This window comes from Perca flavescens, chromosome 8 (assembly GCF_004354835.1).
Source record: "Perca flavescens isolate YP-PL-M2 chromosome 8, PFLA_1.0, whole genome shotgun sequence".
NCBI lineage: Eukaryota > Metazoa > Chordata > Actinopteri > Perciformes > Percidae > Perca > Perca flavescens.
Window position 1 is genome coordinate 24,785,870 of NC_041338.1, and position 13,326 is coordinate 24,799,195.

Sequence of the window (13,326 nt, forward strand, 5' to 3'; positions counted from 1 at the left end):
GGAGAGGCCAAAATCCCAGCCATTACTTCTTAAAAGAGCACAACAATATTATAATACTCTCTTGAGCACAACTGTTAAACATAAAGTATATCTAGGACTGTTACGATCGTGCTTCTATAGTGACATCTTGTGGAGAGATTAGAATACTACAATTAATAGGTTAAAAATATGATAAAAGTTCTTACATTTGTACAATACTCTTATAAAATCTTCTAACTTCAAGGATATTTCTATCTGCTGTTAAAGACACCTGGGGCAAATAATAAGATGATGAGCCCATGTTAACCCTGTGCATTATGGAATACTACCAAGTATACTATGTAGTAATTTAATCAACACAAATTAATTAAGAAATTCGCAACATATGGGAACAAAAACTTTAAAAAACATAGCTCTTGAAAGATTTTGACACAAGACAGGCCCTAATGACCTGCCTATAATGGCTTATAAGGCCCCTAATCAGCGATCAATCAATCTAAATATTGATGACCATACCATATTTGGAAGAAAAGCTCTTGTTACAAATAGGGCCAAAACACAGGGATGCATAAGGGCCAATAAAATATCAACCAGGCCATTTTCAGCCCAACCAATGTTACATACCCCATTAGGAGACCATAACGAACATTGTGTAATACCCTATATCATTCTATAATCCCTTTAAGGTCCTTCACACGCTTTTGTGATCCCAAATTGTGGGGCCAGCCCAGCCCATGAGGCCAGGAGGAGCAGTTACGCAGTTCACTTTCCATTTTAAACTATAATGGTATAGCCTAGTGTATCTAACGTTACCTACCTAAAAATAAAAGGCGTATTTTCAGCTTTTGTCTCGGTTTAAGTCGAACATTTGTTGTCATTAATCACACTTTAAAGCCATCTAAATTGTTGTTGTTTTTTTAAGAACAGCGCAGTTCTTGAATGCACGCGACTTCCTTCCTGCGAATGTACCAGTGTTCCTCCAGGAAAGGCTTTTCGATGTTCTCCGTGCTTTTATAGTTATGGATACTCTAGTTCAGTCCCGTAACGACAGCCCACTAGCTGCAAGTCATATATCTATGGCTGTAAGTGACGTGCTTTTAGTTTTAGAGTTGCATTTTAGGTACCATAGCGTAAGGTAGGCACAGCAACTGAAACCGCATCAACAGACGCTAGCAAGCGCACTAGCGCAGTGTAACCACGGAAACAAAAACGTAAAGAACACAAACGCTTATGGCGTGGTTAAAGTTACATCCACGAGCTGTCATCGATGGTTTGTAAAATTAAAGAGAATGGCTGATGAACTCGCAATGACAAAAACACGACCCAGTTCCTCCGAGTCTCCGCCGGCTGAGTAAGTGATTTATTCTTAGCTAGCTAACGTTACTAACATTTATTTAACCCGTGGACCAGTCAAGGTAACTTAACATTAACTACCTAGCTAGATGTTGATGGTTATCCCACCGAACAGAACATTAGAATGAATGGTTGACTTATCGCTAACAGCTAATCTGTTAAGTCAACCTTTTAGGTTTTCAGGAGCCCGCTAGCAGTCCAGACAACGTTGCAAAGTATTTTCTTCAAATGTACATTCACCTTTCCAAAAATGTGTTGACATCTTTTTTTGACCAAACTTGTAGATCCCCTGAAAGCATGGGATGCACCAACAGGGGCATGAATGCATCTCCTCCCTGTTCCTCAGATGTGTTGAGTCCCTTACAAACCGGATATGCTAAAAAGGAATTTATGAGGATGGCACCTAAAGAAAAGCTCAAACACTTTGACAGCCAGGCTCAGGCCCGTGAAGACATCAAAGAGGTGGGTACAGTATAGGGTTGCACTAACACATTCATATTACATTGTTTTTTCAGTTAGTTGTGCACAGAAGATATGCTTTCTTATTCACAACTTTTCCTGGAGACTTTTTACAGGGCAGATATTCATTAATCTATACCATATTTTATACAAGCGGAATGCACGCCAAGGTTGCAACAAATAATTATTAATGACAACATCCTGGCATCCTGGTTTTGAGTCTTATCCTGGTTTGGATCCTATTTGGGATATGCTGTTTACATAGAACAAGAGAGACCTGATTACTCATCCCTTTATACATGATCATAACAGCATCTGGGTGTTTCTGATTATCTGTGTGCAGGTGTGTTATGATTCTCCAGCATCTCAGTCCCTACTTTCTTTACCAGCAGAGTATTCTATCTGAGTAGCTTACTCCAGGTGGTCGAAACCCAGGATAAGGTCTTACAGTATCCGGTTTCTGAAACCAGGATAAGATATTTACATGTGCAACATGTAACCGGATACTCCAAAAAACCCAAAATAGGATACTTATGTGCAAATAAAGGCACTTAATTGATAAGTCTTGAATATTTTTTCAACAAATTGATTATGTCTATAAAATGTCAGAGAATAGTAAAAAATTTCCATCACAATTTCCAATAGTCAAAAATGATTTCTTCAGGTAACTTGTTTTATCTGTCCAACAGGGAAAACCCAAAAGATATTCACGTGACAGTGATATATAACATAGACCAGCAGTAAATCCTCATACCCAAGAAGCTGGAACCAGTGAATGCTTGCTATTTCTACTTGATAAATGACTTATTAAACAATCAATTGTAATCCAATTTGTAGCTGATTTATTTTACATTGGTCGATTAATCAATAAATTGACTTATCGTTTCAGCTGTACACACCTCACATTAGAGATACATTTTCTCAAGTTTGAACATAATGTTTTCACTCGCAGGTGAATGATTTAAATTAGTGAATCTAAGCTGTAACACAGAGGTGTTATTGATGTGTGTGCATGGTACTGTGGGCTATCAAGATAATACTGCCACTTGTTTACTGTATCTGCTCAGTTTGATGCTTGCATCCAGGACCTGGTGCGTTGTGTGGCTCTGACTAGGCTGGTGCATGGGGATGGACATCTGAAACTAGCCCAGGCACATGCCAGACTGGCTAAAGCATATTTTCAGTTCAAAGGTAATTTAAAAAAGAAATAAAATTCTGTGAGTACATTGTAATTTCTAACTGCATATTATGAAATTGATTTTCAAAAAGTTGTCACTTAAAACAGATGGGCCTCCACAATCCATATGGCAGTCTTTGAGTGATGCACCTACAATTGAGGAACCTACTGTTTTACCTCTTGAAAGAGGTGTTAAAAAAGTGTAAGATCAATCCATGTAGCTGCCCATGCTTTATAGTGATTAGCTACTACAGTAATCATTTTTTTATGTGGTTTTACTTTGCTCTTTGCCCCAATAATGGCCACCTAGGGAAAATATTAACTGAGGATAATGATGAGATGCATACTGTTTAATTTAAACTCTCAGTGATTGTTCTATGTCGCCTCAGGCTGGGGACTGCAGGCCCAGGAGCACTCGGCTCTGGCCAGAGAGCTGCTGCCTTTCTGCCCCTCCATCTCCTCCTGCAGAGGTGAAAATCTCGAGGTTCTCATGTGTCTACTGAACGTACACCTCACACAGGGAGGCGCTTCGCTGCTTACATCCAAATATCCTTGCAATGATATATTTTACAATAATGTATGGGATTGAACAAGAACTGAAATCCACTCAAATAACAAGCTGTACAATTCCTTGACTCTTTTCAACTCTTGAGGAAGCCGAATCCTCTTTTCTGGAGGCAGAACATGTTCTTGAGGAGCTTCATCAACATGGTGGCATCAACCAGGAAGAGAAGATGAAGACTGCGCTGGAAATCTCCACTGGTCTATCCAGGTTCAGTAGTGCAAAAACAATGTTTTTAGCTGCAGCAGTACATAGTAGATATATTGGGAGAAATATATAAATATTTGCAGCCTATAGTAATAGCAGCTGAGCCAAATAACTTTTTGCGCCATATAGCCTGAATTTTACATTTTCAACTATTGTTATTATAACTAAATAATATTTGTTTTTCTCAAACTCTACTAATTTCAAAAGCAGTAGGTTATCTTGCATTTAAGTTTGGCCACAAGATGGCGATATATTCTAGCAAATTCACATAAAATCTAACCCTAACCCTACCTTCACATGTTTTTCTGAGTGGAGGGGTTTTTGCTAACTTGGTGATGCCAGTAAAAACATCATTATTTAATGTTCTCTTACAAACAACAGCTTAACAAATCAGGATTTCCAACCTTGTGGTTGTCCAGTCCGCTCAGCACTCGGCGTGGGTGTGCTGTAATGATGCTTACAGACCTGCTGGGTGGGATTTCTGCATGTCCACTCATACAGTCACTGCTCAAGCAGAGGCACAGATGGGAGAGAGGCTTTTCTCCTCTTTTTAAAAGCATTTCTCCCTTTTCTCCATATGCGTTCTGCATGTTTCCCTTTTTTTCTCTAGCTTTGACTCCCTCCTTAATTATAAACTCCCCTCACTTGCCTTTGCAGTCTGGTCCTTGAGATATTGTGAAGTTCTTTAATTCTCTGTTAAGTGTCAGCTGCTTTGTTTACGTCACACATTGTACTATTTCCATATTATTGATTTATGTCTACCATTTTACACTGTGCATGTTTAACCTGGTGGTGGTATTGACAACAGAGGTTCCAAGGGCAGTACTATATGCTCAGGAAAAGATTAAAGACTTAGTGGATCATGGTGGAGACACCAAGCACAGACATCAAGTGTAGGAGAGTCAGATGTGTGGCCTGGCAATATAAAAATAGCAGCCACTTCTCATAGTTTAGATCACTGTGGGTGAAATTAGAAGCACAACCAGGAAATAAAGTATAGTCTTACCTGGGTTGAGATCACCCCACAAATGTATTTATGTTAATTTGGATCCTGTTAATCCTTGTATGTGAAATGTATAATTTCCACATGAGTGCTTGTAGCATAAACATTTTGTCAAAACAAAAAAATACAGGCTCGTCTCCATAAAAACATTTGACAAACCTCACAATGTTTGTGTTACAAAGCTGACCTATACTAATTTGGATCAGTTCTTTTTTTTCTTCTTTTTTTTGAGGTATTTTAGGCCTTTATTTTCAACAGGACAGTTTAGACTTGAAAGGGGAGAGAGAGTAGGAATGACACGCAGCAAAGGGCTGCAGGTCGGAATTGAACCCACGGCTGCTGCATGGAGGACTAAGCCTCTGTATATGGGCGCGCTCTACCAGGTGAGCTACCCAGGCGCCTTGGATCAGTTCTTTAAACGTTTTTCTTAGTTTTAGTTAGGAAACATGAGTATTTAAGCAAAGATGGTAGTTGGGTGACAATGTTTTAACAGGGGACCCCATTTTACAGGTAATCTAAGGTAAATAAACGTAGGACCCAATGTTTTAAAAATCCTGTTGCAGGGTAAATACGAGCAATGCTCGTGCAGCATCTACAGTAAAGAAGCAGCTGACGTGAGCTACACTGATAGGTATTTGTAAGTGACGCCATCTTGGTCTGTTTTAGAGAGTCAGAGTTTGTTGACATGATGTGTGTAATTGAAAAAATGTGCAGACTCTGGCTGGTGTGTAAGCTTGCTAAATCTCTTTTGTTAGGTGATGACTAAGAATTTGGCATGCTTCTAAAGCTCTGTCAGTCAGCACTGTTGTGATGGAGGGGAATGTTCCCACCAAAACCTGCAACAATAAAGTAAGCTCAGCTCTCTTATAGATCCTGGTCCAAAAATTCTGCCCGGTTTTAGATTCCCACTCAAGGTGTTGTCATGAACCAGCTCAAAGTTATGACAAAAACAAGGGAAAGCACACATAATTACAGATTAAATTAGTAATGATCAGCCAGATGGATATTTGTTGTTAGGTCAATAAATCAGTTTTGTGTGTGTTCTCATATTCTCAGACTTGGCCATGGCTGCTATGATCGTTTCTTTTCTTCACTTCTTTATAACTGTTGCTGTCATAAATCTACATCTTAGTTGACAGATTTTATTTAATTAAAACATTTTAGAATGTATTTCATAACTTTCCTCCAGTTAAATGATGAATTAATGGAAACTCTTCCACAATCTCTCCACCCTTAATTATCACGTTCATGTATCATATTAATTGAAAAAATACATTGAATTCACCAATGTGCAAATATTATCTTGAGTATGTGCTGTTGAGGTAATCAATGGCCCCGTTCGCTTATCCTTATTGTATATGTAGGCTATTGACTGGACATAGCTTAAACACACAGCATGGCAACTGTTGGCCAAACTCCAGAGGTATTCTAATGCTTGGGATCCAGTGTCTGCTCGTATTCCTTCCAAAAAGGTAGCTCTTATTCCAGATGTAAAATTGTCTCTGATTAGTTGGGTGAATTAAAACCGGTAGGGATTTAGTCGTAAATGGCCATGATTGAGAGTCACTACCCAAAGACTAAACAGGTAGTTTAGTGTTCTTCTCCATAGTCTTTGACCCACATCTACCTGAGGCACAATAAAAAGCCTCATCAATCACAATGCCATCAGTTTAAAGCACCACACAGATTTGCTGGAGCGAGCTGTTGTGTTTCTGCCCCTCTGTTTTCACTTTGGCTTGGCCTTACTGTATCGTTTTCCGAGTGAAAGCCCAGAGCAAACTTACGTCAACTATGTTCTGGGAACATTTACAAAAGAGGGCTATGTGGCTTGCTTGGCAACACATCTACAAATCCTTAATTATATTAATTCCCTGCCCTGCGGACTCTTAGTTGATTTCAGTGGGATGTGGCATATTACCGTCCTGCCAGGAAGTGCGTAAGGATGCAGAGTGAATGAGAGGATAGAGGGGTATTGTCTCTGTTTGTCCATGCAGGCAGAATGGCAGGACTCAAGCCATGCTGGAATGTAGCTCTGCTTCAGCCATGCCCTAAAAGGACCTGAAGTCCTGCCTCATGAACACTTATTGCACTCTTACTATCCATCACAGTATGTTAGGATAATCTTGGATTCATGTGAAAATTCAAAGTAATGAACAATCAGTGTTTTTGTAACCTGTACTGCTGACATTTAACCACTGAGCAATGAATACCCAGATTCATATGGTCCTGGGATGTGAGCATGACATAATACGGTCTAGCTTAGACTTTAGGTTCCCACGCAGGCTGCCCCAGCTAAAGTATACTGTATGTACTGGAAGGCATGTTGGATAAAACCTTAAATCAAACCTACAGCGTTCTGTAGGTAAGGGAATTGTCATTCAGATAACCACATACAACTATACTCTGCACAGTGTGGATGTGAGAAGGGGATTCCTGTTCTGCTCTCTGACAACAATGTAGATATACTGTAGATTGTATAGCAGTGAGAAAGGCCACCCCCTCAGCTGGACAGCTGAATTCAATTGAGAGTCCATTAGATGGTTTGGAGTAGATGGAGTATCCTGATGGGATCCAGAGTCCTTGCAGTGGTTATTATAGCCATCGTCTCATCCCCTCTCCCCACTCTCCCACCCTGTTGCTCTGTAGAAGCCCAAGCAACCTCATAGTACAGTATGAAAGGAATTGACTGTCTTTTAAAAGAGCAAAGACCGACTGTTGTGTGCATGAGCAAAACATGAAGCCTAAGCACTTGGTAGCCAACAACACATGTACAGATGGTTGACAAATTGTTATAAATATAGAACTCTGAGGTAGATATTCATCCTTGCTATGGGGATTTCTACTGAGACTGCAAAAGAGTAGCCCCCTTATTTAAACACCTTTTTAGAATGAGAGTTTGAACACACTGCAGGAGTTATTCATCAGAGCCTGAGAGGCTGTGTTTAAAGTGAGGGGGTTAGGAGCAGTGTTAACCTTCAGTCCCAGAGGAGACAGTTAGCAACTCGTGAAAGGATGCAACCAAAAACAATTAAAAGGGCAGTGTGCAAGCTTTCCCTATTATAGTCTGCACTACAACTGCAGCCATCAGCCAAAAGCCTTCACCACTCTGCAGGGTCAGGGTTTGGCTAGAGACCAAGCAGTTACTTCTGTAATGTAAAACGTAGCAGGCTTATGGGTATATATTGTACTCTGTTAATACTCTAAATGAAGAGTATTCTATAGCATTTTTGTTGCAGTGTATTGCTTAAATATACTTCAGCAGAGCAAACAGAGGGATGCAGACAAACTACTTGAAGTGTACGCTCTCTAATCATTACTCTGCTTTGATGCTTTATAGAGTGGGCTGAACTGGTTGCTGTCTTTGTGTTTGTCTTTCCGTCTCTGACAGTCTCTCCATTTGTCTGTCCCTTCTGCTCTTTAGGGTCTTTAGGAGACAGAACAGACCAGAGGAGGCCTTAAGCCAGTGTGAGAAGTCTCTGCAACGGCTGAAGGACTGTGGTCAGCCAGAGAAGACCTCTTCGGTCTATAGGGACATGGCCGCCATTGAACAGGACAGAGGTCATTTGGACCAAGCCATAGAGCATCTCTCCAAGGCAAGGGGCATATCACTCACACTGCACAACATACTGTTTATAAACACATGTGGGCTTCTTGAGACGGTGCCAGGCTTTGTTGTTAGGTAATGTTCCCGCACCTCTTATTTGGTGATATGTGATCTCTTATTTCACGTGGGTGTTTCTGCTAGGCTCATGCCATTGCTATGAGTCACAGCCCAGAGGAGCTAGAGGGGGCTCAGATCTCCCACAGCCTGGCCCTCATCCTTTCTGCTGCAGCAGAGCCCCATCACAATGGTGAGTTTATTCAGTCACAGGCTAGGCCTGAGCGATATGCAACAAGGGGTTAATTAGGGTTTGAATCTCCCATTGTCTTTCTATATGTGAAATACTTTAAGATTGAGTTATGGAAACCAGACTTATAGTAGTCTCTTTGAAGACATTCAAGTCCAGTCATGTCAGTATGATTCACCCATGTCAACTATCTCAAGGCCAATGTATGCTCCATGGTAGCTATGAAAACTAAGAAAATGAGTGTGACTGTATACCATAATAATTCAGCAGCAGTATACTACGTTTAAGCAATAGCAGTGTTAGTTAACATGCGTCATGTATGTGTTTTCCCCATGCTGGTGTAGACTCTGCAGGTCACTACTTTGAGCAGAGTCTGAGTGCATACAAAAACTCTGTAGGTCCACAGGATCCAGCTTTTCTCGCAGCCCAGGATGATTTCTGTCGTTTCCTCCTCCTCAGTGGCCACAAAGAGGTTACACACACACACACACACACACACACACACACACTTACAAATATATACACCTGTAATAATAGTGAGACAATGCCACTACAGTGATTTCTTCCAGAGTATCTTAGACATCATATTTTTGCTCCATGGAAACACCCTCAGAGTTTGTGATTGTCATTTATTCCACCTGCTAACCCGGGTATGGCTCTCACTACTGAAGGCAAACTATGATTTACCTATTTTCAATGTACCATTGCAGAGATGTGTGGAAATCCAGAGAGCTTCTCTCGCAACTAAGAGTTCTACTTTCGGTGACCTGAGTGCTGAGGTAGCCGACACCCTTCAGCTGATAGGAAGTATGGAGATGAGTGAGGGCAGGGTGAAGCAGGCCCACAGGACCATGACAAAGGTAATAACAAGTTACAGAACACAAACAGGACAACTAATGTTTGTCTTGGCTACAATCTGTAAATACGTATCATAAAATGGTGGACAGAATAGAACATGACATTGTCTCTGCCAAAGTATTTGGGAGGGTTTAATAAAAGGCCAGGGGTCAGCGGGTGTGTCCATCTACACCATTGAGAGGCCAGTTCAAAATATACACACAAAGAGTCCCTGACATATTGAGATGAGCTATTTCCACCATCCTCCCTAAAGCTCAGTGCTATCAGAGTTGCATGCTAATCTTGGAAGGGCGCAGTGTGCAGAGCTGCCCTCCCTGGTGTAAACTATCACAGAGAGTGACTTTGTGTTTCCTCAGTCTGGACGGAGCCTGACAGATGGGCAACACAACTTTGGAAGGAGAATGTCAGTGTGCTAACTGCTGTCAATTAAAGGGACACCGACCCCAATTAGTGAGGCATGCCATTATGTCCTTTGAAACAAAAGTGACATTCCTATGTCTTTCAGCACACATGCATTGAAAAAATAGCAACCTTTTAAGTATGTTGACCATGTTCCTCCTCTATAACTGTTACTGTTTTACTTATTTCCTTATGTAATGAGCGTTTTTGTTATACACATACAGTATGACTGCACATTGCCATATGAGCATCAAACATACTAAAATACACCAGTACATGGGGGTTTCTTTATACTAGTAATGACATGCCTGTAAGTAAAGAAGCCCGGTTGCTATGTTGTTTGTTATGACATCTAAGGGCAGAGGGGGTCCAAGTCCCCCTCTGAACTGACAGGGTACATCAGGGCACTCTCTCTCTACAGCACGTCCCACTAGTAACCTTTCTGAAGTACTCTGACACAGAGAAGATATGTCAGGAGATATTTTTTTCTTCCTGTCAGTGTGACACCATCTGCACTCTGATTGAGGAACTTTTTCCAAAGGAAACCTGGCTCATACAGTAGATACAGAACATATGATCTACTAAAAAAAACATGGAGAACAATGGCACACACAGACTTGCCACTTTCCCCCTTCTTCTGTAGTGTTGCTGAAAAAGAAGGCCTTCCATTACATCAACCTTAGCAACAGTGAAAACATCCAGCACGCCAAATGGATCTGTTCCAGATTACCGAGCGTTTTACTTTCCCTATTGAAGAGGGAAACTTTTCGCTCCCTCTTTCTCGACTTTTAACAAAGTTCTCCACATCTTATTTATGGCGCTTGCAGAAATGAGCAGGCAGGCTTTTATCATGTCCATTGCATAACTGTATGTGTGTGCACGCTGTGTTGTCATAAACATGTGTTTTTGGTTAAAAGTTTAGAATTTTTTTTTTCGGTTTGTCATGTCATATAGCTAAGCAGTCTTTGCTCATTCCTCTCATTTGATTGGACCAAACTAAATATAGAGTGGAAAATGACTCAGGCTGCATCTTAAATGTGTTGAGTTAACTACCTCAGATTCCTGGGTTGTTGATTTGGAGTGCTTGTAATAAATCTAGCAGAATCCCCCTTGTTGACCTGACACTCCGAGTGGTCAGCACAGGTGTTATCTTAACCTTGGTTTGCAACAGTGGTTATTTTGGGATGTTTAGTGCATTCACATGTTGCTAGGAAGTGTTTATTCCCCTTTGAGTATAGGTTGCACATCTCATCTTCCACTGAGCACTAACTCTGCTGTTATTTTTTTTTTTATATTTTAAATTTTAGTGCATGGAGATCCAGAGTTTGTTGTATGGTCCTCAGCACAAGACGACAAAAGCTACACAAAAAGCTGTGGACATGCTGGCACGGTAAATCTGCTGAACTAATTAAACTGTACTTTATATATTAAGACATTTGATTCTCCTGGTGATAAAATCAGTAATGAGACCATGTAATGTATGTTTTGCAGGGCCCCAGAGGTAGCTGAGAAACAACAGAGGCAAGGTATAAGGAAAACAAAACGTCACACACTTTCAGTTGTACCTTCCAGTAGCAATGATGGAAACTCAATGTCTGACTCTTAAAATGTTTTGTCAGTACAAGAATCTTGCTTTTTTTTTTTTTTTTTAAGAAGTTTGTCTGTCTGTTAGATAATCCAGGCAGCTACCACTGCTGAAAATTAGCTTCAATCGCACTAGTCATGTCCACTGGCATTACATGTATGTGTGTCACTTAGTGCATTAGTTGATATAAGTTCACTTTGAAGAAATACTCACACTCAGAAAACATACCAACAATAGGTTTTAATTGTGTTAAGATATGAATCAGTTTCCAAATAAGGGCTGGAACTTTTTTTTTTTTTATCCAAAGCAATAATGCCATGTGTTCAATATAAATCATTATGTCAATAAAAGCAATGGTGTTGGACTATCTTATCAACACTTCTTGAACATTTGACTCATAAAACATTCTTTTTACATCAATATATTTTTGTATGCTGATGTACACATTTGTTTTGATGCTATGAAATGGCACATGGTATCCAGATGAACGTATGAACATATGCTGTATCTGGGCACTTAAAAGCAACAAGACTTTTTAATTGAGGTTTCATTTAGTAGAGTTTCAAGAATGAACGTATTTATAAAAGCATGGCATTCACGCTAAACATTGCATTTCTAAATATTTCTTTAACATGATAATGCCAAGGAGCCAATCTGTGAAGATATTACTTAATAGTTACATAGTGTAAATTTTGCAACCACTTAGACAAAATGTGCAAGACGTGTAACCAGACTGTAATCATAGTGGGCCATTTCAGCCTCTGCAACGTGTACACAACACAACAAACCCTAATGAACAGTCAGTGCCACTAAGCTGATGATCCAAAAATAGTCACTGTCATGGACACACTCATGTTTGAGAGCAAAGGTGAATCCTTCAAGCCAACACTGTGATAACCAACAAATGTCTACAAGCAACAATTATCCAGACAAGACATACTGTACATCAAAACTAGATGTGATTATATTTTCTTTAGCAACATTATCACTGAATCCTTTTTAATTCATTAAAATTCTTGTTCTTGTTTTCATTCTTTCATCTTACTTACAACCCCTTTTTGGTGTTCTAAGTGCTATAATTTACCATTTTGAATACTCAGCTTCTTACTCACATGTTCAGATTATAATGTTCGCTTTTAGGAAGTTAGAAACGTATGGTAAAGATACACATTTTACAAACATTACATTGACCATGTAACCTGGCTTTGGTTGTATACTAGGCAATTCTTTTTTTCTAATTAATCAAAATGTGTTATATGGCATTAGTTGTGAAATCTAGTTGGTAAAAGTCAAATAATCTGAACATTTTGTAAATTACCTAACCACTTTTAAGTGCTACACTTGCACTACACTTTCATTTTAGCATTGAAAACTTAAGACCACTTACCATCTTTTTTTCCACTCTCACTATACTGTCCTCAGATCCAAGCGTCACTATATTCTGTACACAGCACTGACTACTGCTTTAAATAAACTCCTGTGTTCCACAATGCAGTATGTACTAAAACCATTCCATTTGGCAGCAGTGCCCAAGTCAAAAGAAAAATTAAAGCCCCAATCTGCAAACAGTTCACAGCACCTCATAACTCTTAACTGTTATATGTTGGCTTGCAATATATTCAACAACATGGCAGACACATGATGTGATGGGGTGTTGTAAACTGCAGAATGGCCTGTTTAAGATGAACACCACAGGTTAGTACAAAAATAGAGAAATCTAGAGGGAATAAACAAACCTATTTAAAGATTAACTGCAAGCTGTAAAAAGGTTAACACATACAAATTTGCTACAATATGTAGATGTTACAATCCTAAACTTAAACTAGCCCATATTAAGTTAGCCCTCAGTATTTCTAATAGTAGAACTGCCACAATTAATACATTATCTTATGTGTT

At 39.7% G+C, this 13,326-nt stretch overlaps 1 protein-coding gene across 5 annotated transcripts; it reads left to right on the forward strand.

Moving 5' to 3' along the window:
• The first annotated feature begins 703 nt into the window (after window positions 1-703).
• On the forward strand, window positions 704-11,817 carry ttc23 (tetratricopeptide repeat domain 23). 5 transcript variants are annotated; one of them, XM_028586008.1, is made up of 11 exons: window positions 704-766; window positions 1,617-1,794; window positions 2,859-2,982; window positions 3,358-3,514; window positions 3,615-3,740; window positions 8,162-8,333; window positions 8,486-8,591; window positions 8,933-9,060; window positions 9,299-9,448; window positions 11,153-11,235; window positions 11,337-11,817. In XM_028586008.1, the coding sequence occupies exons 2-11, from the start codon at window positions 1,630-1,632 to the stop codon at window positions 11,449-11,451; spliced, it is 1,326 nt and encodes a 441-aa protein (XP_028441809.1). In that variant the 5' UTR covers window positions 704-766; window positions 1,617-1,629; the 3' UTR covers window positions 11,452-11,817. The 5 variants fall into 5 exon arrangements, with proteins under 5 accessions (XP_028441809.1, XP_028441807.1, XP_028441810.1 ...); XM_028586006.1 differs by lacking the exon at window positions 704-766 and adding an exon at window positions 781-1,330; XM_028586009.1 differs by lacking the exon at window positions 704-766 and adding an exon at window positions 781-1,330 and having other exon boundaries at window positions 1,679-1,794.
• Window positions 11,818-13,326: the final 1,509 nt, after the last annotated feature.